Source organism: Hirundo rustica, chromosome 7 (genome assembly GCF_015227805.2).
Source record: "Hirundo rustica isolate bHirRus1 chromosome 7, bHirRus1.pri.v3, whole genome shotgun sequence".
Classification (NCBI taxonomy): Eukaryota; Metazoa; Chordata; class Aves; order Passeriformes; family Hirundinidae; genus Hirundo; species Hirundo rustica.
Genome location: NC_053456.1, coordinates 14,257,048 through 14,282,243, shown reverse-complemented (window position 1 = coordinate 14,282,243; position 25,196 = coordinate 14,257,048). Strand labels below are relative to the sequence as shown.

At 45.7% G+C, this 25,196-nt stretch overlaps 1 protein-coding gene across 1 annotated transcript in view; it reads left to right on the top strand.

Annotated features, from left to right (window-relative positions):
- The window catches only part of MARCHF4 (membrane associated ring-CH-type finger 4), a 95,500-nt gene extending 77,434 nt beyond the window's left edge, over positions 1-18,066 (top strand). The window contains 1 exon segment of the mRNA XM_040069908.2: positions 17,522-18,066. Coding sequence (XP_039925842.1) covers positions 17,522-17,883 — 362 coding nt within the window. The 3' untranslated portion in view covers positions 17,884-18,066.
- The last annotated feature ends 7,130 nt before the right edge of the window (positions 18,067-25,196 follow it).

Below are 25,196 nucleotides of genomic sequence, written 5' to 3'. Positions count from 1 at the left end.
GGGCGGCTCCAAAGTGTTTCCTTGGCTGGGGTGGCAGAGGGACCTGCAAAAACGCCAGAGAGAAGCAGATGTCTCTCCAGAGCAAGAAGTGGGTGGGGAGGTCTGGGGGAGGCTGGGGAGTGTAAGGCTTTAGAGAAACTCCTTTCCTCCTGGAATAGTTAGGGACTGCCCCACACCGGGCATGGCAGGGTCTCTCCACATGCAGCTCCTTGGCTCTCCAGCCCAGTCTCTCTGCCAGGCAGGAGTGGCTTCCCCTTCTTTGGCCCACCTTGGAGCTGCAAGTCCCAACCATGTCACGGGCCAGCCTGGGGTCCTTGTCAAGTTGCTGGTACAGAGCAGCTCTTTGAGGGTGCAGCTGCCTCATTCACACTGCACAAGCCCAGAGAGCACAGCAGCTGCTGGCAGCCTGACCCCAGCAGAGTCTCCCTGGGACCAGTGCCGGTGAGCAGGGTGGAGAGACATAGCTCCCAATACCTTCAGCAGCTCCTGAAACACTCTGGTGATCACCAGCCACCTCCAAATGTACCCCTGGGAAGTGTCCACCCAAGCACAGGCCATGAGATTACTTTGTCGGTTCAAGTGACCCTGACAGGAAGCGAAAAGGAGCTCTTCAGGTCTGGGTCCTGCCATCACTGTTATAGTTAGAAGAAGCCCTCCCCAACTCAGTGGGGAAAGACAGTCCTCTTGACTTGGCAGATATGTGTATGTGTGGAAAAAGCCATTCCAGAGGGAGGAACAGCCCCCGTTCCAGCCCTTGGGAAAAGCAAGCCGGAGTGGCAACTGCTGGAATTTGGGTACAGAAGTAAAACAGACCGGGTGGCAGGGACAGGACTGCACACCCTGGTATCCAGATTCAAATGGCTCTTGGCCTCAGCAGCCTTCCAGCACAGGACTTGGGCCTGCCAAGACCAAGGACAGTTCCTCTCACTGTTGCTACCACTGTGCTAGCAATGAGATGTGAGCTTGGTCTGTGGAAATCATCCTGCTCCTTCATGAGATGCTGGTGGAGCTGCCACATCTGCCCAGGATCAAAGTGTGGCAAAGGGGGTTAAAGAGAGATGGGCAGCACTCATATATTAGCACAATAGGCACAGTAGGCGATGTCCTCTTGCTGGGGGAATTTAAAGTGGAAAAAAAATTTCCCTTTGCATGTGTGGTGTGCACATGTGTCACCTTGTTGGCAGAGCAAAGAAGTGGAGAGCTCTGGCCTGGGCAGACATCAGTAACATCATTAATTGGCTTTGATAAAGCTGCAAGAGCTGAGGGGGACTGATTAGCTTCTCTGTTAATAGGAGCTAAATCTTCCCACATAGCAGAGAACAAACCATGCCAACCTTGAGTTGAAGGGGAACTGGGCAGACAGATCAGATTTTAGGTTCTTTTTTTTGTTTGTATGTTTGTTTTTGTTATTTTTTCTAAAGATTTGGCCTCTATTTCTCTTTTCCACCTTCTCTGAGGGAAAAATAAGTTTATTTGCATCTCCACTGATGTCATCATTAAGCATAATGCCCTAAACTGGAAGCTTTGATTTTATTTTTTTTTTCCAGCCAAAGAACAAGCAGACATCCTATTCCCAGGAACATTTCAGAGTCGTGACTTGGGGCATCCCCTTGTCTCGTGTTCTTCCCCGCACAGCTGGCAGTCCTGGGGTGCCAGGCACGCTGGCTTTCCCACAGACTCAAAAGCCAGTGGGAAGCATTACAGATGCAGTGAGTTAACATGTCTGTACGTGGGTTCTCTTGCCCAGCACTCAGCAACTACCCAGAGCTGGCTCCACTTGGACTGTGTGCAGCACGTCTGCCTGTGCTGCCAGGCAGCCCACCCCTACTCATCCAGGAGAGGGGATGGTTGCTCTGGAGCATGTGAGCTCTTTCTCCATTCCTGCAGAGAAGCTCCTGTGTGCATGCTGCCAGCCCTCAGCCCCTGCCATCCTGCAGTGTGAAACTTGGTTGTATAGTGCATTTTTGCTCTTTACAGTCACAGCTGCTACTGCTGCTGCTGTTCCAAGCTCAGCAGTGGAGAGAAAATGAGCTCTGAGCAGCACTAGTGAGAGCATGTGTTCACTCTCCTCCCCACCTCATCCTCCTCTGCCCAGTTCAAACTCAGTGACAAATGAGATCTTCAGCAGGAGCTGTGACTCCCTGGCTGTTGATGTGGTCACCTCTCTTTTCTGAGTGACTTCTCCTCAGCCCTGCAGATTTCAGGGGGCTGCATTAGCACTAGCCAAAAGGCTGGTGTGTCCCCACTGGGAGGCAAGGCCAGATCAGGCCAGGGGAAAGGGTTGAGTAAAAGGGAATTCTTTCCTGTGAACACAAGCTGAGTGTTGGGGTTGTTCAGCCTGGAGAAGAGAAGGGTCTGGGGATGCAGCTTTCGAGTACGTAAAGACGCCTGCAAGAGAGCTGGAGAGGGACTTAGGGCAAGGGCACGTAGTGATGGGAAATGGGTCGTGGCTTTAATTTGATTGAGAGTAGGGTTAGATATTAGCAAGAAATACTTTACTGTGAAGGTGGTGAGGCACTGGAGCAGAGAAGTTGTGAGTGCCCAATCCCCGGAAGTGTTCATGGCCACACTGGAGCAGTGGGAGTTGTCCCTGCCGAAGGCAGGCAGATTGGAATGAGATCTTTAAGGTCCTTTCCAACCCAACCCATTCTATGAACACCACAACTGAGGTGAATTCCTCATTCAGTATAACTTTGTGCAACTGTGATGGATGCAGCAATGTCTCCCGAGAAGGCTTGCAGTGATTTCCTCACTGTGGAACAGCTTTTCTCCCTCTCTTCATCCTTCCAAACCTTGCTGCCTCATGCAGGGTCTTTGGATCACAAATGGTCAAAGGCAGCTCTGGAAAGTTCTGCTCCTTATTTACAGCATGGCCAAGGCCTCCTGTTATTCATCCCTGGGTTTTAGTTCCTCTTCTGCAAGTTCAGGATAAAACCTCTTATGGATAATTACAGTGGCAATCGATCTTGAAATACTGAAGTGTTGTCTGTGCAATTCAGTCTCCTCCTCTGTGGTAGAGCCCTTTTCCTCTTTTGTTACCTAGCCTCTGGGTGGGTAGGAAATATTTAAGAAAAAAAATTAAGAAATGCTCAGTTGTGAGGAGAGGGCAGGATATTAGGTGCACTGAGTTCTACCACACTTTTTTTTCCCAGCTAATGTAAGATTCTCTCTGTACATTTTGTTGTAACAAGCTGGGCAGCCTCAGCTAGCAGAATGTGATACCATAGGTCCTACAGCACCTGTATGAATTTCAGCTCTTTCTTCCTCCAGCTTGACCCCCAAGTTTTTCTTTCACTGAGGAGCAGAGGTTTGAAAGACAAGGTACTTACTGAAGAGTAGATGTGCTGAAACAGAGCTCCTCTGTATGTCCTGCCAGTTTGCACTTCAGTTGTACTTGGATGTCTCACATCTATGGGGTAGCCAGTGCCTCTTGTCCAGGAGGCCGATTTATGCACCCTGTCACTGGAGGTGCTCAGCAGGACACTTCTCTGGCACTGTGGAGTCTCAAAGCTGGAGAAGTCACCAACTCTGCAGAAGTGTGACTATAGTCAGACAGGCAGTCAGCAACTGCCCAGCTGTTCTGTGTGATCTCCTCTCTACCACGTCAGTAAGGGATTTAGGTAGCAATTTTCCAAGATAGAGATATCTGTGGCAATTTGCGTGGGCAATCCCATGGCAGCATTGATCTTTCCAGTGTGGAGTCAAAGGGCATGAGTGCTTCCTTGCACATACAGCTCCCTGAGCACAGATCATCTGGTTGTTGCTATCCTCATTTGTTCTGAAGAGGTCAGATTATCTCCAAGCTGAACCCTCAAAATATGTCTGTTTACTCAGAGACTATTGATCCATGGAAGAAAAATCCAGGGCTCTGGATTTGATCCTCAGTCACTAACCTTCAGTAATATACTAGTTTTCTTTGGACTTTTCTAGATCCTAGCATGCCCCATAAAAACAGTTGGAAGGGATAGGAGCCATTATCTACCTCTTCACCCATGATGAAAACAAAAACCCCACCCAAAGTAAAACCAGTCTGCTCCTCATGACCAGCAGGACAGATGATATGGCCCCAAGCACCAGAAGCTATGTCCATCTGGGCAAGACGGGCAAAATGGCCTTTCAACTGTTCTCCCCCTGGCTCTCAGACATCTAACAGGAAAGCAATAAGCACTGGAAAAGATTGCTTGGGATTTATAGGAACCTTCAGTACTGGATTTTTTTTTAAGAACCTGTTAGGAAACATATGTCAAGAACAGGTTGTAGAGAGATGATCCCAGTTTGTGAAGGAGGAAAAAATTAAATGCTTCTTGATATCCAGCCAGCCTCAATGTCTTTGATTTTGATCTCTTTTTCATCTGTGCTATCTCTGGTCATGTCTGTAGGACAGATATGAGAGTTGGATTAAAATAGAAACTGGTGATGGTGCCAGCACAGGTATTGCTCTGCTATGAAGTCATCTACAGCACAGACATCTGAGATCAGGAACCAGGAAGGGAATGAGTAGTGGGATAGGGACTGTTCATTTGATTAACTGTTCTCTCCGTGGTCCATGAAAGTTAAATCCAGGAAGCTGGCACAATGAGAGATTAACAGAAATGCAGTTATCGAAATGCACAGATAAATGGAATGAGCCTTCACAGGCCTCAGTTACTGAGTAGAGAGAGTAGCAGCTTAGAGCTGGGCTGTATATCTTGAGAGATACCTGCCTGTTAATTAAATGACTGTCCTTGGTAGGGAAAGGAGGGGTTTGCCTCTCTCTCTGTCAAGGTGCAATTAGGGGAAGTAGACATTTGTAGAATAAGGTGTCATTTGGGGTCAGGAGGACAGGAAAGCATCTCCTGTTAAACAAGGAGGAACTCTGCCAGCTAATGAGAGCATGTCACAGAGTAGGCTTATGCACCCCCAGATGGGCTCTGAGGGAGAAGCGTGTCCCAGGAGGGCCATTACAGGCTGTGTGCGCAGGGCTGTGGCGCTGTGGTGTGTGTGTGCTGGCCTGCTTGGGATCACACAGGGGTATCCCTGAAGTTGGTGTGCTGAGGGGTTATCCCCAGCAGTGCCAGAGTAATCTGATTTGCCTCTCCTTGGAGCACTGACTGATGGGCACTTCTGCTTTGTCCGTGCCCAAGTCCCTGCTTCCTGCTCACCCTGCCTTGGTGCTGACAGCAATGCACTTCTGCAAACACTAAATCCTCGTGCTCTTTGAAGCTTTTCCTGCTCTTTCCGTGGCTGGTCCCTGATGGTATTTGCCTTCAAAACTGCACTGCAGCTCAGCAGCACAAGATAGGCAGAGGACCATTCATCCAGCCGACGATTCTTGTTGGCACGTCACGGCAATCCATTACAGATCAGGAAATGTCTGCCTGCTGTTTTTAATCCCAGCTGCCAGAAAGAATAATCAAAAACATCCAGTACATCTGACAGCATCTCAGCACAACCATAGGTAATAACATAAGAAATCAATAGCCAATTAAAACTGATCCACAGCATTTGATCTTTCATAGTGCAGTGGGAACAGTAATTAATGGAGCTTCCTTGAAACAGTGACAATTCAAGCTTCCTGCCAAGACTAATGGGGTTTTGTTTTAAACGAGCTTTGCTTTCTAGAGGAAATGCCAGGCTGAGATAGCCTTGGGGTGTTATCTAGCCAGGTCACTTGGGCCCTCAGTAATCAAAGGATTTAGGAGTCAAAGTCACAACGAAGTAAAAAAAAAACCCCACAAACTGAGAAATGAGGTGTCTTTGTGGTCTTGGTCTTTATCTGTATAGATCCCATTCTCAAAAGGCAAGCAGATGTTTTCATTCAGGTCTACACAGTCCCCCAAGGTACAAAGCTGGAAGAATTGCTACTGCGATAGGGAATCAGTTTTGAGGAAGCACCAAACCTGCACATTGGCTTGATGACACCCTAAAGGCAGAGCAGAAGGCAGAGAAGTTCAGCAAATGTCTTTGGAGGAGAGACCTGACAGCAGCCCACACAGCAAATGTGGCTTTGGCATACCTGGAAGAGATCTGTGAGAATATACAGAAGTCTTTTTTGCCTTTCAGCTTGATGCACTGCTTGCCATGCTCTTCATGCACTTCTTACCCAATTTGTGTGTAAACTGGAACTATCAGGAGTTAATTGGAGTGGTCAGATCCAGATCCTACCTTCAGATCAGTTGGGATAAAGCTAGGCAGCAAAGTGACCTTTTCTTCACCATGAACCCCGGTTTGGACACATTCAACCACAATGTGCATGCTTTAAAAAACCACTGAGCAAACCATTGATCTGTCAGCTGTACAGAGGCTGTGTAGACAGGAACAGTCCCCACAGGGCATGTTGTGGGGCTCTCGATCCAGCTGGGCAGGGTCCCTTCTGGGGGGCAGTCGTTGTGGGCCCTGTAGTTGGCCCCATCAGGAGAAGCAGGGCCGCAAAGCTGACCTGACCACCAGCTCCTTGGCTGTTATCCAGGAACAGCGGACGCTCGGCAAAATCGAGAGAAGCCACCCCTCTGCCCCTGAAAGAAGGGACCTATTTTTAGCGACTGTTGCATTGATTGTTCCACAGGAGAGCAGAGGGGCAGCTGGCATGTGTGCATTGTGTGCTGCCAGCAGCGGGCAGGGCTGCAGGGGCTCGTGTGCCCACAGGACTCCAGCAGAGCTCCAGCCGCTCTCCACGGAGCCAGCAGATCGCTGCTGAGCAGAGAGACACAGCTTTGGACCTGGCTCTGAACCCTTTCCCTCTTTGCAGGGAAGGAACTTGGCTTGCACTACAATCTGAGCAGCACCTGGGCTTTCACACGTGCGCGTTCAGCTCCACACTCCTTCCCCACATCCATCTCCAGCAGGGTCCCACTGTTGCAACAGGGCTCCAGAGATGTATTTTATCGTGAATAACCATATGGTGCTCTCTGCTCCAGTGGATCAATGTGTTTAGCATTTAATGAGGGCAACATAATTAGCATTTTTTGAGGGAAAAATGAAATTCTTTTGCCTTGTGAACTACATCTTGTGCTTTCCAGTGTGATGCATTACAATCAGAATGGTGCTTTCCTGTCACTAAAGTCCTTGACAAAATCAAGTGCCTGGTGTTCCTGGGTTAAGTTTATATACGTGGGCAGAGGCAGGAGCACTCACCTGCCTATCACAACCTCTACACTATGGCAGGAAATTCCCTTGTAGGCAGCTGGTAGGATCTCCCATGCCAGCTGCACAAACTGTGCTATCTAGTAAGGGATAAAAAAACTCCTCAGTTCTGTGCCAGGCTGTGTTTTTCCAACTGCCTTCTGTCCTGTTGCTCCTCCTACTACAGCCTGCACCCCCACAGACACATTACTCCTGGAGGTGGAGGCTGTGGTCCATGGCAGGCTGTTGAGGCTGTAGCAAGAGAATTCAACTCCACGGTCAAAGATGAGACAATGTCCCCCCCCTGCATAGTGGATGAGGCTGCTTCTGGTGTGTCCTCAGCTCAGTGGGGAGCCAGAAGCAGAGGTAAGAAGAGATTAATGTGAAGCCACATTAATCAAGCTCTGGGATCAGCTCTTAGAGGCTGATTGATGATGGATACCTACCCACAGAATCGTCTTTCAACCCAGATACAACAGGCTGTAATGAAGAATGTTGCAAACAGGCCCACGGGCTAATTTGCTAAACTTAGTTCTTCCTGAAAGTTACTCCCTGAGGCAATGCTTTTCTTCCTGCACCAAGACCCACGAACGACAGCCACAGCCTGAGCCCCTCTGCCCCATGGCAGGACTGGATCCACAATATCCATACCATGCCAGGTGGGACAATTCATTCTGCTCAGTCACGACCACATCAAGAACCTTTCTGTGCACTTCAAAGCTCTTCTCCAGACCTTTGCTGCAGGTTTAGCCATGCTCAGCTCCTTTCACTGCTCTCATACTTGTGAGCTCAGCATTGGCAGATCCCAGAGGTGCAGGTAAACCCTCACCTGCCCCTCAGACTCTCTCAGCATTCACTCATCTGGATATTGCAACCGTAAAGGTCTTCAGCTGTGGTGGAAGACCCTTGTATATGCAGAGAAGCAAAGAATATGTTTTGCCTTCCTAGAGATCCTAGCTAGTAACAGGTCAGAAATAACAAAACCCTTGTCCTCTTGGCTTCTGCCACCTTCATTTATTTTGAGTAGTGCCTCTGTGGGAGAGGTGAAGACCTTTGCGGGGGAGAAGGTGGGGTAGGGCCTGTGGGGGCATTGTCAGGGAGCAGAGAGAGGCTGCAGCACCCAAGGTGAAAGGCTCTTTGAAATCTTTAAGAAATCCTGGGTGTGCAATGAAAGATTTTTTTTTTTTTTTTTCCTTTTTTTTTTTTTTCTTTTCCCTCATGGTTGTAGAGAACAAAGCAGCACAGGATGTGGCTGCATCATGGTGTGTCCCAGGAACACGTACCCCAACAAAAGGCTGGCCAAACCACACCATGAACACCTTCTGCCTCACATCCTTGGGATGCCTTCCTGCATGTTGAAGGGGAAAGACACCCACATCTCACTCCGGTGAGGCAGTAGAAGCAATCACAATGCACATGCCAACATGTGACATCAGAGGCATCTAAAGTTATGTGCCCTAAATTACCCTAGGGGATGGCAAGGATGATCTGTACTCACCTTTGTGTCTCTCCTGATTGGTTCCTATTTCTCTTAGTGAAAGAGCAATTGGAAGGTAACTGGAATAGTCTGGAGGAATTGGGTTCAGACAGGACCTGTATCCCTTAGAAAATAAAAAAATTGTGAAACTATTCTCATTTTTCCTTACAGAATTTCATTTGCTAATAAAAGCAAAGAGGGAGGCATTAGTTCTACCTTCAATAAGCAAATGTCATGTTTTGATCATTCTTGAACAAAGCATTTTGCTTTAACATTTAGAGATGACTGCTCATGCTGAGTATTTCAAATTCAGTGTCAGAATTTGGAATACAACATTTAAAAAAAAAAATCAATTCCAAATGAAACATTTTAACCTGTCTGCAAATACACGTGTATTCTTCCATTTTGGGAAACAATGTGACTTTTTCAGGTTTTGCTCCAGGCAAGTGTGAAGGTAGATTCCCAAGCCCTGCAAAGCACAGTGGTGTTGTCCAGCTTTCCTTTTAAGGGACTGTCCCTGGAATGTCTGAGGATCTGCATGACTGCCCAGGCAGTGCTTTGGTCAGAGTAACATTAGCTGTGGCATAGGAAGCTTCAGGACCCAGACCTGGAGGAATGGTTTCCATCATGCAGACAGAATGAAGTGGAAGCTACATGCTTTTTCTCTCCTCACCATGAGTATTCAGCTCCAGGGACTTCTGTAGGCAATGTCTGGGAATCTGAAGGTAGGAATGACCCATAAAATCACCTAGGGACCAGTGCTCTGTTCAACCTAACTCAAAATTATTATTTACTCCCTTCTTTTAAAGACCTTGCAGTATCTGTCATGCACACAATGAGTGTCTTTCACCTCTTGAACAAAGCCTTTTCAAAATGTGGCATGTTGCTGTTATATCCATTTTAAATTCAGAGAAAAAAAAAAAAGGTTCCTAGAGGATCTACCTAGTCCTAGCTACAAAGCAAGGAGGGGAAACTTTAAGAGAGCAAGAGGGTATATGAGTGCTGCCTCCAAGCCCTATCCCTCCTGTCATGGCACAGCTATGGGTAGACACACAAGTGGGGAATGGTGCTGGAGAGTCATGATTCAGAAGGAAGGGGTTGTTCTGTTGGTGGAGCTCCCATCTCTATTTATTTGCTTGCTTTTTCCAAGAAGAGTATCATTTATTGCTGCCTGCATAACTACAGACTGCCCTTTAATCCTCTGCTTTATCATGCCCTGTGAATTAAATACCACAGGAATATCAAGAGCCCTTTAGGGCACAACTTCCACTTTGCTGTAGCTGTCCACAGCCAGATGAATTTATAGGAGTATTTCGGTTTATGCTTTATCTACTGCCTGAGCAAGGATTTCTTTGGGTATCATTTTACCTATTTTCACTGTTACTTCTTGTTTTGGTTTAGGGTGGTTTTTATCACTGTCTTGAGGCAAGGGGTAAAGAAATGCTGGTCTGTGCAGTGCAGGAGGAGGGAGTTGTGGTGGTTGGTAGCTTTTGTGTTTACAGCTGGAAGTACTGTGGCCATCTCCAGGGCCATGGTGTTGCTGTTTGCAACTCCAGCAGTCAGTCCAGCTCCTCTGTCACATCTCTGCCGGACAGCTGGTATTATTTTCCCATTGCAAACAAACCATGTGGGAGTGCTGAATGAAATGAAATTTCGTTTCCTTTGGACACCTCTTCTCAGCTCCTTAATTTTGTCAGTGTTTCCTCATTTTGGGTCTTACCAGCTCAGCCCTACAGAGCCCAGCCCATGTGTTGTGGAGAACATGGCTGAGCAGGGCTGAGGAAGCTCTGAGGCACATCCGCCTTTGAATGAGGAGAAACGAACTATAACAAACACAAGGTGTTCTGGTCAGTCAGCAGTTGAATGTTATGGGCCAGCTTGTTTTTGCTGTAGTGACCCAAAATGGAAGAGTCTAAACCTCCACCAAATACTTCCTCAAGACTGGGAACAGCTTCTCTGTGTACGCTGGTGGGAGCTCTTCCCTGGCTATGGAGGTATCAGTCGCTGAGGGGCTCAAGTTCAGTTTTGCTGGAGTCATGTCCCTGTGGCCCAGGAGATCCAAGCATGGCATCCCACTACTGGGAAAGCCTTGTGACAGTGAAACCTCACTACGGTAAAAGCACTGTTTTGTCTTCCCCAGATCCATGGGTTCCATGGTGGCCATGTCATCCAGTGATAACAGCACTCAACAGAGCCCAGCTATGCAGACATCCCAGTTCTGCTGAGCCAAAACACAGTTCTGACTCACACATAATCAGCTCTTTAGACATTAAAAAAAATGTGCATTGAGAATGATTGATAAGAAAATGCCTGATTATAATCAGCTAATTATTTTTCCATATGTTAAGCATTCACTGAATCTCTAATCATTATGAATACATTTTCAATTTATCTCATTCAATGCTGGCAATTGCTAAGTTTGCACACCCTCCTAGTACAGTTCCAGCACTATTCAGAGCAGACCTTTGCTGGAAGTCTTGTGGACTGGAGAAATCCTGATCTCTGGTCCAGTGCCTTGCAGCTTCCAGAAATGTCTAAAAGCACCATATGTTCCAGACTAACCATTATGAACTACTCCTGTATGCATGGTAGACTGTTCAGCTCTTGAAACATTCTGGGGACATAAACTATATTTTGGAGAGTGGAGACAACAGTTTTGAAGGAATCTATACTTCCTATTTCATCTCCCCAGAAAGCAAAGGCTCCCTGAAAATTTGAATGTACCAGTAGTTCGTATGGGAAGCAACTGTTTTAATGAAAGCATTCCAGAACTGAAGAAAAGTAAGTTGTGAGGATAATGGACTCCAGAAAAGAAGCAGCAGCAGCCCCAGGGGAGCAGAGCAGCGGGTGTCTCTTGGGAAGAGAATCTGAAGGATAAAAGAGCTGTGAACAGCTCACAGCTGCCAAAAGGGATGATACTGTGCCTGTGCAGGGGGAAGCTCAGAAGCGTGGGAAGAGAGCACAGAGGCTGCATCAGGAACCCTTTGAGGACCCAAAATCAGAAGCTGCAATCACACAAAAGGCAGAAAGTATAACCTTTAACAAATGAAAAGTCTCTAGAAATCACACAGGCATGGGGTGCTGTTAGAGTTGAGCCCCGAGATGACCATCCAGAGATTCAAAAGGCAAAAAAACCTGGGTCTATAAGCATACATGAAGAAGAGCAATGCAAATCTAAGAGCTCAAAAAGTATTTGATAACCAAGAGCCAAATAGTTAAATATTGCCTTTGTTTCAGTCCTCAAAACTCAACTAAAATAATTTTAATGAGGAGAGAGGAGCCCAGGACAGAAACAGAAAAGAACAATCTCAAAAATATTCAAGTGGGTTAGCTCTGTCCGTGTCAGCATGTCCTAATGAACTTCAGAGGAAGCTGCAGGAACAATGGCTGACCCATGAGCATTTCATCATCAGGAAGTTGAGGAGGATGCAGGAGGTGTCAGGCAGCTGGGGAAATGCAAGCAGAGTACCTAGCTTTAAATGTAATCTCTGTTGGATAATGAAGGGAGGCACTGAGGATCAAGGAAATGAAGGGCAAATCAGCTTAACTGATTCAGAGAAAGATACTGAATATTTTTTAGCTAACCAATTGGTGAGCACAGGAGTATAACCAGATGTAATTTGGAAGGGCTGAGGAGGAAGTCATTAGTTTAATATGGTGTGACTTGGGCAATGCTCTTGGTGCTTTGCCTTTGGATTCTCCTACCAGAGAAGCATGCTCTAGATTAAACAACTATAATGCAGAAGTACAGCCAATGGAGAAAGTTCTTTCTCAGTGGTTCTCAGTGGTGTGCTGTACATTGGAAACACATTTCAAATAGAGAGTCTTTTGAACTCTGCTCTCTTCAATATTTTTATTAATGACTATGATAATTAAATAGGATGTGCTGTTATAAAATTCACAGATGACACCAAGCTTGGAAAGGCTGCAAGCACTTTGGAGGATCAGATCAGCATTTGAAATTTGAAATTATCTTGGCAAATTGGAGGAATCAACAAGATGTAATTGAATAAAGAGAAGTGTAAAGCATTAACCTTAGGAATGAGAAATTAGAATCCCAAACGCAAGCTGGACCAGACACTGCTGAAGACAGTGACATACCAGTTTATTTCACCAGGAAATAGACAGGTGGGGTGTTACAGTGCTGATTCTGCCCCTCTCTGCCGTGGGGACTGCACCCTGCTGGGGTGCAGGAAAAGGGGGATGAAATGAAGAGGTTCTGGAGATGATGAACAGAATCGAGGAGAAGGACATTACCTCATACCCAGCCTGGTCAGCTCTGAGGTTCACAGCTTTCCTCCAAATCAGCCCAAGTGCAGAGTCACACTGATGCCATGACATTGTTTACAAAACTCCTCTCCTGGTCCTTGGTTCACCCTCTTGCCCATTTCCTGAAGAACACAGCTCTGCAGCCTTGAGTGTCAGCCACAGGAGCATCTAAGTAGGCCAAGCTGTTCAGAGAACTTGTCACATTCAGCTGGAGCTGACCTGGGCACAATGGTGAGAGACGCCAGAAACTACGTACCCCTTTCCAACCCTATATTTCCTCAACAGATCCTTCTGGCTCTCTTTCCCTGGTTTATAATCAACCACTTTCCTGTTCTTAGGACAAGATAAAAGGCAACTAAAGATGGAGCAAATAGGGTAAGATTAAGGGAAAAAAGGATAAGTGAGGGCTGAGCTGGCGGAGCTTTGGAAACGAAAGTGCAGAAATTTGAGATTGTCACAAAAGATTAAAGAATTCACAAAAAGGGAGGGAAGGGTTTGTGTATGCAGTGATGTCAATAGTGAGAAAGCCTGGAAAATAAAGTGTCATCTCCCAGAAAGCTTGGTTTACCTTGGCCTGAGTCATGACTGCTGTGGAGGCAAACATTAAGCTTTGATCACAGCTGCCATAATCTTCCCCTGACATCCAATAATGAAAGCAACAGAAACAGGCTGAAGCTGCCTGGCTGAGATGAAACTGCATTTGAAAAGGAAAAAAAAGATGCAAAGTCCAGCTGAAGGTGGAAACAAGAGGTGACAGGACAGGGCCTTCTTGAGAAGGTAACTGGCTGGAATGGACTGTGATTTTTGCTCCTGTCAATAGTATGAGTGTCAGTGCAGGGGTGATGTGCCACTCACTGTCAGCAGAAGCCCTGTTTTGGTGGTTTTCTTTACTGGCAAACAGGTGAAATAGTTTCTGCCCCAAAAATTTACCTGCTTCTTTCAAGAAAATTCATGACAAGTGTTGGAATAAGAGGAAGGTTAATTAGAAGCTGAAAGTTCTGGGGAAAATACCTCTTGGTGGCAGAGGCTGACCACATTCAGGAGTTCAGTGCATGTCATTTCTGGGAAACTGCTGCTCCAAAGTTACTTTAAATTGGAGGCTTACAACCCCCTGAGTTAATCTCACAGGATGGTGGTACAGAAACTGATCCCTGCTTCGCCATCTAGAGACAAACACAATTCCCTTGTTACATCTGCCAGTGTTCTTCCAGCAGCCCTTCTGGCCCTTGGGCTTAGGACCTTTCTCTTGATCAGTTCTCTTACAAGCCCACTGTCCCAATGCACCTCTGTCTCCTCTAATCCCAAGAGAGTCCAGCTTTCAGCAGTTTTCAGATGAAAGAATTTCATCCAATGCTGGTCCAGCAAGGTCTCTCCATGAGAAAATGGGAATGAGAGCAGCACATCATGAGTGCCCACATTCCATGGGAGTTTCACTTCACCAGCACTACAAACTAGGGATTTCATGAAGCAGGCAACAATCTGGACTAACAGGTTTTGTGTACAACTCACAGAAAAATTCCTTCTGAAGAAGCTGGTTTTCACAGAGGATCCACCGAAAGCAGATTTTGTGAAGCAGATGAGGGCAAGATAAAATGGGAAGGAATAGAAAAGGACCAGGACACTCCCAGAATCCATCTGAAACTCTGATATAGACATTTCTGTGTTGAGGACTGCACAGAGACGTGTTCACACCAACCTGCAATCCTACACACTCGCACAGAGAATATGGCTTATGGAATAATTGCTTCTAAATGGACACCTCAAGTTGAATACAGTCCTTCCTAAAGGACTTCCCACTGAATTCTGGCCTTTAAATTGAACATTTCACCTCTGTCAGCCAGAATCACTCTTGAGGGAGGATGTTTTTGTTAAGGGATGCATAGAGCTGAATGTAGGAATTCCAATCCTAATTTATCTGAGGCAGACAAAATTTGTTTCAATGAGAGCATTAAGCATCCTGCAGCTTGATATTAACTGGCAGACTCTTGCTTACTCTTGGCACTTCCTCTTGTAAATGAATCACTGTTACTTCCGCTTCCATGCCCACCCCTCCACTTGGTTCCTTCTTAATTTTACAGCTTCCTGAGCTTGACACTGGGAAATCGATAAGTAATTTAGAGCCCAGTAAATACAGATGAAAACAAGTTATTTTGTACTTTTATAAATATTTGGAAACCAAAACTATCTAAGAAAACAGCTGCTCAGTTGACTCAGCAACCCATCCATCAGCATCACACAGTTAATTGCATAAGATCATAAACATTTATAATTAGAAGGCAAACAAACAAGAATTTTATAAACAGCCCTCTTGAATCAGGCGCGCATTAAATATTTGTGATAAGGTAATTAAGAATAGATTTACAATCCTGGCTTGGTGTTTAATACTTTGTAGAATGGATTTGATTCTATGGAGAATGTTCTACAGCCAAAGAGAAAACATTTGATTTTGGCTCTTATATCCCAGGCTTAAAGTGGTCTCTGAGAAACACGGAGAAACATTGATCAGAGTGGAATTGCATTCATTAGCGATCAGACAGCTCATTTAAATGTATGTCTAATGTCCCTTGTTGTGGGCTGATCCACTTCAGGCATGCTTCAAAGATCTGTCTTCTTGGCTGGATCTGCAGGCTTTCCCTAAGTCCTGCTTTTTATGGTTGATGCTTTGATCAGACCACGTCAGAATTCTCAACCATGTTTCAAAGCAGAGGGGAAACCCCACATTTTTTATTACGACATCATGGGGTCTGGTTATAAAAAGCCAGCAGCACTGTGCAATCTCAGTGACCTGTGGGAACCAGAGGGTAGAGCTCTCTCATACTGTAGGGCCCTACACCATTCCCCATCCCAAAACAATCAGATCTGTATATAAGCTGTCCAACGGAGTTACTTCTACAGCCAGTGAGCAGGCTCAGCATCCCATTTCAATGAATGTCAGTCCCCCTGAAACTTATCTGTGATCATCAGCAGGGCTCCTAGTTATGCTTAGAACCAGGGAGGCTGGAAACTCACTCTGTACTGAAGCAGTGATTTAAACTCTCTTAACATCAGAGGCTGAGCCTAAGAAACCAAGTGGCTGCATCCCATCAGTGAGTAATGGGGAGATCAGCCCTAAGGGTAAGATGACCTTCAGATATTTTGGGGTCTGATATGGCACAGGTTTTCTCCAGTCATTATCTGCCATCAGAAACTAGAACTATCTGGAAAAGGTAGGTAGTGGGTAAAGCTGTAACATTTGATTAATCAGGAATAGCTGGAAACCACTTTATTCTGAGGTGCCCATCATCAGATTGTCAGTCAAGTCAGCCCCTTTGTTTAGGCATGGGTTTGATTCTTGTGAGTCTTGTTCTAGTATTTTTATGCTTGCAATGGGAAGGAAAGAGAGCTACTCTTCTTAGAAAAGTTTTTGATAATCTTGATCCTGACCCAGTATGGTGAAGCCTTCATCATTAAGGACAATGAAGCCATCCATGTGATAACTCACCCAGTCCTGCCTGCTGGTCTGGCTTCAGTTACATGGGACACAAAGGCACTTTCCTAAGAAACAGATGGCTGCAAAGCAGGGTCTGAGTGTCAGACTCCCCTCATTCCACATAAATCCCATTCTCTAGCAAAGCTTGTGAGATATATTACTGTGTGCCAGCTAAGCCAGTCAACAGGAGATGTTGCAGCTTCCTCCAGCCTCAGTGGAGAAGAAGACCTATGTTGCAGTCACTGCTAGACCTAGTGCTTCCACAGGGTCTAGCCAGAGTCTGGCAACTGCAACAGTAATAGCAGAGCTTAATACTCAAGTACTGTCATCAGCCAAACAACTAAAATTATTTAATTCCTTAGTCCTCATGCAGGGGTGGGGAGGATGATGGAGACAGCTGGGAGGTGAGATACCTGCTGGGTTACTGAGGGGCCTGAGCTGCTCCTTCTCTTAGGAGCACAGAGACCATTAGCAGTGCCATGTCCTACAGCCCAGAGCCATCCCCAGGCATCAGCCCTGTGTATGTGGGTGGGCAGCAGGACGCAGGCACTGCCTGCAAGCTCTGCACACACTGGGAGCTCCCCCTTGAAAGGAGGCAGTGACGTTCAACGAAGTATGGCTCTGCAGATAAGCAGAACTTTGCCTTGGATAACAAGCCACTTACAGGTATAGACAGACCTCATTTTCCACTCAGTTGCTGCCTCTGGCCTCCACAGGTGTGTCTGCTCTGCTGCTGTGTGTGTGGGGAAAGACACGAGCTGTGCACACACACGGCGCTGGTGCAGCAGCCGTCACTGACACATCAGCTGCAGTTACACCCCCTCCAAACACACGCCTGAGCCCGGTGAATCATGCCTATGCAGCATGCAAAATTAGCCCAGTGAGAGAGAAACCTTGGGCATTTGTTGGTAAACAGATACTCTTGCTGTAAGAGCATAACTCACTGTGCTCTGTTTACGATCCTTTTATCGATGGCTGAGATAAAACTGTAATCCCTTTAATTCAGGGGAAAAAGGGATCCAGCAGAGGAGGAGCACCAGTGCTGTGCCTGTCGGTAATTAAAATACAGGATTTATCATTGAGAAAGCACTGGCTGGAGAGCTGAGCTTAACCAGCTAACTGGGGAAAGATGCTGGGGAAGGTTTATGGTTCTTTCTAAAGTTTTGTTTGTGTTTTATGTTTATTTCTTTCCCCCTTCCCTCCAGGTCTAATAATACACGAAGGGCCCTCGGTTTACCGGATTTTTAAACGGTGGCAGGCGGTCAATCAGCAGTGGAAAGTGCTGAACTATGACAAAACAAAGGACATGGAGGAGCAAAAAACAGGGACCAGGACAAATCAGCGCCCCTCCTCCCAAACCACCCACTCATCCTCCACTGGTGGTACAGCCACTAACTCCGCTCCAGCCGACAGCGGGGCACGGGCTGCCGGCCATGCCACAGGCACCCTCTCTGACCACCACTGTGCTTATACCATCCTGCATATACTCAGCCACCTGAGGCCTCACGAACAGAGGAGTCAGTCTAGTAGTAACAGAGAGCTCGTCATGAGGGTCACGACGGTCTGAGCCGAGGAATTCAGGAGGCCTTAACACGAAGCGGAGGAGACAAAGAACTCATAAAGCAGAGGAGCATGGTGTGCCTTTTTCTTTCTCTTTCCTTTTCTTTTTTCTTTTTTTTTTTTTCCTTCTCTCCTTTTCTTTTTTCAGTAACTGCACAAGATATAAGAGGCGGCACCTGGCCAGCTAAGGAAAAAAGCAGGTGGAGGGAGAGCTGCACACTCATGCTAAAGAGGTTAATGTTTTCCAGCCTGTTAAAAAAAAAAAAGAAAAAAAAAAAAAAAAAGAAAAAAATAACAACACAAATCACAAAAAAACCAACAAAACAAGTGCAATACAGACTACAAACTGAGTAGGCAGAGTTCTGGGGAAGCAGAGGAACAGATGGTTTAGCATGTCTTACAAATCCTATTACCTGGAATAGGTAACGCTCTGTGCACAGCCCCCGTACACACACACGCGCACACAAACACACACATAGTGTGAGATTTATAAAAACATGGAAGGGAACAAAGTATTTGGAGTATTTTTATTTTCCAGACTCCAGTTAACCAGGGCTATGAGTTGTTTTGTTTCATGAGTCACTGGAGCCTTGTTTGATTTACCATGGGGTACCTGAAGTGAAATGGCTGGGGATTTTTCAGTATTGATTTACAGAAGAGAGATCGAATCATCTCACTAAGAAAATCTTAACAAAATCCAGGCATACCCAAATTTCACCAAGAAGCCTGCTTTTTTCATAATGTTCCTGACAAGGGGTTTGTGAGGGTAGAACTGGGAGGGGGGAGGGCTCTCCATGACCTTTATTTGACGTATAGGCATTTTTGGCAAATTTTGTACAAACGTTCCGCAGGTGTTTCAAGCACAAGTACTTGGTGTGATTCATGCCTTCATAACCCCAAATCCAGCATCCAGACCTTGCCACCCACACACATCATTTTCCATGCAGACATTCCAGGTTAATTTCCTTCCATTTTACTCTAATCACAAGAAGCTGACCCATCTTTGGTGGGTTACTGCTCCCTTGCTGATTCAGACACTCATGCATTAGAGATGTACTTTTTTTTTTGGTGTCTGTATCTCTGCTGCTTAATTTGCAACAGTTTCACTCAGTCTTGTAGGCTGATCCTTTCACATCCAGTCTGTTAGTTTATTACAGAGTCTATTCCATTCCATCATCCAAAAGAGAGTTAGTCTGAAGAGGGAACACAGTTGCTGACTGACTGTGTAGCACTTCTAATAAGTCTCCTTCTCTGGGATATATCCTCGAAGGTATCGGTTGCTCTTCAGGAACATTCTCTTTCAATGCACAATGGCTGACTCATTTGTGGATATTAAAGGGACACTGTCAAGTACTTTTTAAATAGTTTTTAGGGTTTGGGTTTTTTTACTCTCCATTGTTTGTAATATTCTCTTACAAGCTTGAAAATAAAATTTCTTTCCCTACTGATCTTGTCCTTTTCCATTTGGGCATGTATGGTTCTCTCCACTCACCACATTCCTTTTACCATCCCTGTCCTTCTCCTTCCCACCTTTCTTCTGCAACAGGAGGAAATCCATACTTCTGATTTCCTGCTGACTGTCCTCATTCTATGGAGGGTATGTCCCAACTCTACAGGGTTGAGTTATTTTGCAGCTGCCACAGAGGAAGCAAAAGAGCAGGAACCCTAGAAATACAGTGATTAGCTAATTGAGGAGCAAAAGCTATCACAAAACAATGACCCCATAGTGATCAAGCCTGAACCCAGCTCCCTCCCAAATCAAGATGTCTTCAGCCAAACTGCATCCATTTAGCAGCAGTGCCAAGCAGCGTTGCACAATGGCTGAATGCAGCTGCTCTCCATCATACCAGCACCTCTTGCACCTCCTGTGGAGACAGGGCAAACGTGGGCTACCAGCTCCTTTGGCAGCCAGGTTGTGACAGGTCAGGTGATTCTGGACTGGAGAGGGTGTCAAACTTCAGCCTCTGTGTTTGAACACGGCAGCCAGTCTGCAGCACTGAAGATGGAGGTTAGCAGCTTAAGGCAAGGTCGTATTTTTCACCTCAATTACTTGACAGTGTCCCTTTAAATATCAGAATGCAACAGAACAGGTACTTACTTCTCTGGCAGAGAATGTGGGAGGTGGAACACCATCCAAGAAAGCCAGCTTACTGAGGACCAGTGTGAAACAGCATGGTTTCTGAGGCCAGTGTACCTTTGTCTGACCAGATTTACTATCTACCAAAGAGTGCTTTTGGCAGAGGGGAGAAAAGAGATGGTGGTGGGCAGAGGGAGAGGGAAGGGTCAATTCCAATCATCTCTGAAAGTAACTATCCCCCAGAAGGAAGGTGTTGGAATGAATGATCTCTGGAAGAATTGCTTCAGTAGAGAGAAACCTGGCCAGAGCAAGCAAACACAGCAGCCTCTCACCCCTATGCCTGTTCTGGGAGCTGTCCTCATTCCAACAGATGAGTAATTATAGTGTTTTTGGGAAGGGGGAAGCATACAGAGATGAAGGGACAGCTGTCAACCATGATGTCATTTCCCTCCCTGCCCTCCACTCATTTAATATGGAGAAGTCAAATTCCTCTAATTTGGCTAACAGATAAAATTCGATGAGGTCAGAAGCACAACTTGCTGTGAAAGAGTGGTGTACTGTGAGCACATGGGACTCTGCATACTCTCACTCCAGCTCTGCCACTGACTCTGTAGCCTTGGGCTGTTTGGCTCAGTCCCCCCTCCACGCAAAGGGGGAATAACAATACGTACCTACCTCACAGGGGTGTTGTGAGAATCCACGTTGGTAAAGCCTGTTGAAGTGCTAAGTCTACCACCGGTAGTCACGAGGTGTGTGGTGGGGGTGAGCAGCGCTGCCCTTTTGCTGGTTACAGTCTGAATCACTGCGGGAGTCCCATCGGCCTTCTCCTGCTTGGAGACCCTCCTTGACCCGAAGCGGAGGCTGTCGTCCGAGTGCCCTCTCCTCCATTGCATGACATTTTAAGCGGCTGTGAGGTGCAGGGTAGTGACAGACATAAAGTCCTACTTGACCAGGGATTTGCTACAACGTTTTCTATATCTGTGGGGTTTGTTGGTTTGTTTTTTCCATATATTGTGCTTAGAAATAAACTTTCCACTTAGGGCTGGCAGTTTGGGGTCTATTCTGTTGCATGGCAATGTATACAAGTCTTATTGTCTGTCTTACTGTGCAAATGATCCCGCAGCCCAGTTTCAGAGATGGGCATGGTCTGAGCCTTTTCACAGCGGCGTAAGACTCAAAAGCCTGTCTAGACTGTTTAATATTTAAACAACACTATGAATTTGTCAATTGTATGTGTTCTGTGCAATACGAAGCATGTCATTAGCTGGTTTGATGGGCGGAGGGGCTAAAGGAAGGTCAAAACTTGTTCGAAGAGCTTCATACATGTGCCAGCATGGAGCTGAAGGGCTGCCACCAGCAAAGCAAACTCGGGGGAAGCCATTGGAAACTGTTTTCAGAACAGCTTACTCCAGAACAAGGTACTTCTGAGTTTACGAACTTCTAGGCTGCCAGCCTGAGAGAACAAGTGCAAATTTAGTGTGGGGGTTGGGGTTTTGATTCCCTTTTTCTTTTCTCCTCAAAGTTTTGATGGCAGAAATACTGATGAGGATCTCTTCCTTCCACAGCACAGTTCTCTCATCTCCCTCGTGCCGTCCCCTTTGTGCTACTATGCAGGACTTTCAAAGGTGCAAATGGAGACAGTACGCTCCTGAGACATGAAAAATAGGTTGTGTATTGGGTGATTTCTAGCAGATAGATGAGATGGGGCAGAGCTATGCTACTGAGGCATCTCTTCTAGTCTTGTCTGCTGGGTCCCTGAAGAGATGTTTCTTGTACTTTTTACAAAGCTGTCAGATCACCTTCCACTGACAAACAAAGCTTGCAGAGTTTGGCAGCTGTTTCTCCCAGTGGAGAAAATTCTGAGTCCTATCACTGTGGAGACCCCTCAGTTCTTGGGCTTTGTGATCCTCCAGCATTGTTTGGGGGTGGTCAGTGTGGAGGACTGTGTTCAGTCAGCATCAGAAATCGTGTATGTATGCTCCTGCTCAATTTTGTGATTTCTGCCAGTCCCCTGATTTTCTGTCAGCTTTGACAGGTCTTTCTGGTAATGCTTTTCTGGTTATGCTCTTCAGAGGTGTTTTGCTCTGTGTCAGTTGCCAAGGCTGTTCTTGCCTACTGAAACATCAGTGCTGGCCTCCAGCTTCCATGCTCTTCCATTCTTGCTGTCCTGTCTCTTGGTAAATACTGCCAAGTTCAAACCATCTTCCTCTGTGCCTGCAAGGGGTCAAGCACATGCATTAGTGCAAGGGTCACCAGAGAACATAGGGACTGTTCAGAGTTTGTATCAGTAAGACAAACTCCCTAACCATCAGTCTTTGATATTTATTTACTTTGCCAGTCTCAGTGCCTGCTGTTAATTGGTTGCTACAAACAAACCGCTAATGCTGGCAAAACCCATATAGCCAGCTAACACTTGATTTCCAATTTAAAACATTAAAAACTATGGCCTGTTTTTCAAACAAATCTGGTATGTTCCCTGTTGTAGTTTCCCAAGCAAGGTAGTGAAGGGGTTCTTGTTTTGCCTTACTATGATGGAATGGGCAACCCAAGGAAAGAGGAAGTCAACAGCTTATATTTTAGTCAAGAGAAGTGTCAGCTGTCCTGTTTTCACTCAGGGAAACAGGAAAATACTACTCATGCCTGCCAGATCCCTGGCCCTTCTCAAAGCGCTTGATCTGGCAGCAGTAAAACACTAGAGCCAATGGCTGTAGCTGGAGGACCATTCTGGAGATTTTCCAGTTCTGAAAAGCATCCTCTGTCCACATGTAGTGGTCAGTCACTCAAGCATCCTCGCTTCAATTTCCTTGAGAGAAAAAGGTTATTTTGACTAAGAAAACACTAGTGCTCTTCAGTGTAGGATGAGGCTGCACCTTCAACACTTCTAATCTGTGATACATCCACCAGGATTCCTGCTCATCTCCTTGTGAGAGTGCATGGTCAGAAGAGCTGCTTCTTCCTCTTTATGTTGGTCAAACACTTGGAGATAACAGTCAGCAGTCCAATTGCCTTAGTGACTACTGACTGAGCATCCTGATCTCCCCTCCACTGTCACCTCCCCTGTGACTGCTCCTTCGTATTCCTGAGGCAACAGATGCCTCATCCCCTCTGCCATCCCTTGACTCTAGCCCTGAAGGTCTCATAAGCAGACACAGAATTCCTCCCAGACAAGTTTTTAAGTCTTTTACATCCTTTGTGTTTCCAGACAGGCAAATTCATTCAACTGATAAACAATGACATTCGAACCCCACGAAGACAAGCAAGTGTAGGAACCTATTGCATTGACCTTCGCCATTTCTTACATGCTGAAGGAAATATGGTGAAAACACCAACTGGTTTCCTCCATTTGGCAACAATGGACCCGTGGCTCTAGGAATATTTCCCTCAATAATGCAAGTCTGACATGCAGCAGTTACTGCAGGCAGTCTTTGATCTCATATCTATCATGTTGGATAAAGAGAGCAGAATCTGACAGTTCTGTGCTGTTTACACAAACATCAAAAACTATCTTAGTTCATTATTAAAATTACCTCCAGGTCAGTGGGTGAATTTCTTCTTTGATGAAAGAATGATGTTTTCTCTTCCAGAACTGGAATTGTAAGATAATATATATGTAAACATATACATATATATTTATAAATGTTTACCCTGAAAACATAAGAGAAGAAAACCTAAATAAGCCTAAAACAATACTTGATTTTTGAGTAAGTCTTGACGGGAAATAGGGAGTTGCTGTGTGGAAAATATGACGTAGAGTTTGACTTCAGGCAAAGAGAAGACAGAAGAGGGAAATACTGTTATGGTACTCTTGCCCTATCTGTGGTTCATGCTCATTATTGTATAGCATTTAATTAAGACAAGTATGTGGAAAACAGACATTCAGCTCCAGCAGCAGGAAGCAGACTAAAGACCCCTTAAACTTATTTGAGCCATACTCAAACAAGCACAATGATGCAAAAGCACAAACAGCTGCCATCACAACTGCTTGAAAAGAGATGGATTTCTAAATGGGACAAGAACTCAGACAAGTTCTTTTCCAAGCCACATTGCCAGTATTTTTCCCATAATTCTCCTTTTTTTTTTTTTTTTAATTAAAAAAAAAAAAAAAGAGAGAGAGAAAATTAAAGGAGGCTTCTGATATCCAACTCTCAAAGAAGCAAGTAACAGTAGAGAAGAGGTACTACGAGAAGAGGCTCCTTTATGTTATGCATCAAAATGTGCTTTGCCAAACAGAATTAGGACATCACATTCAGTTCCCTGATGGCTCCAAGAAAGTCCCAGTGACCGAGTCTGCTCAAGGAGACTTCCTGGAGTGTAGCCTTCTCCACAGGACCAGAGCTCCCATCTGGATGGGATAGGTGGCGTCGGGCTGTTTGCCTCCAGCTGCACACTTCTGTGGCAGGATCACCACTTCTTGTTAGCAAGTCACTGTTGGGCAGCTTTGATCAGCTGATATAGGTTATGATATTAATAATCACAAAAGTTGCATGTGCCCATCGTGTCCCTGCAAGTGACCTGTCTCATCCTTTCACAGCTCAAGTTGGTGAGAGCTACTCTGCTCTTTGGTCTCCATCACAGGAGAGCTTTCCTTTAAAATCCAGCCTGCCACACTTCTCTGGGAGTTTTTCTACTACACTTTATAGAGGTTCTTTTTCCTGTAAGGACAAACAGACTTCTAACCCAACTGATCTTTTTTTCCTGCTAGAGAGACAAAAATGTTCTCTGACCAGATTATCTTAGTACCTATGTTCTTAAGAGATTGTATTCCCCCTCCCTTTTCACTCACTAGTTCATAATCTTGGCTTTCCTTTGGAAAGGAGTGATTCTTTGCTACCAAATGGTAGAACATTTCTCTGAGATGTGAGTCTGGACAGCCCTTCTACTCCTTGCTAACAGGCACACAAACCTTCCTCCCATCCCTCTAGACTAATGTGGCCAGCAGAAACCTTTTTCATGGAGTTTCACTTCTTGATCCAGAAGAGCAACCGCTTTCAAGCATCTCCTCCACTGCTATCAAGCTGTGGGATAATGGCATGGGGAATCTTTTGTTTCTTAGCCTCAGGGTGACTACAGTGGATTATGTACCTGAGCCAAAAACAAAGGCAAAGGACAAAGCACTTGTATTTTAGATGGTGGTAGACCTGGGTGAGGCTTGTTCTGATGTCAGGAGAGCAAGAATCTTTGTCAGCTTTATACAGTAGTAAATCAAAATGGCCTTGTTCCCTCGTGTTTTTGGCTCATTTACA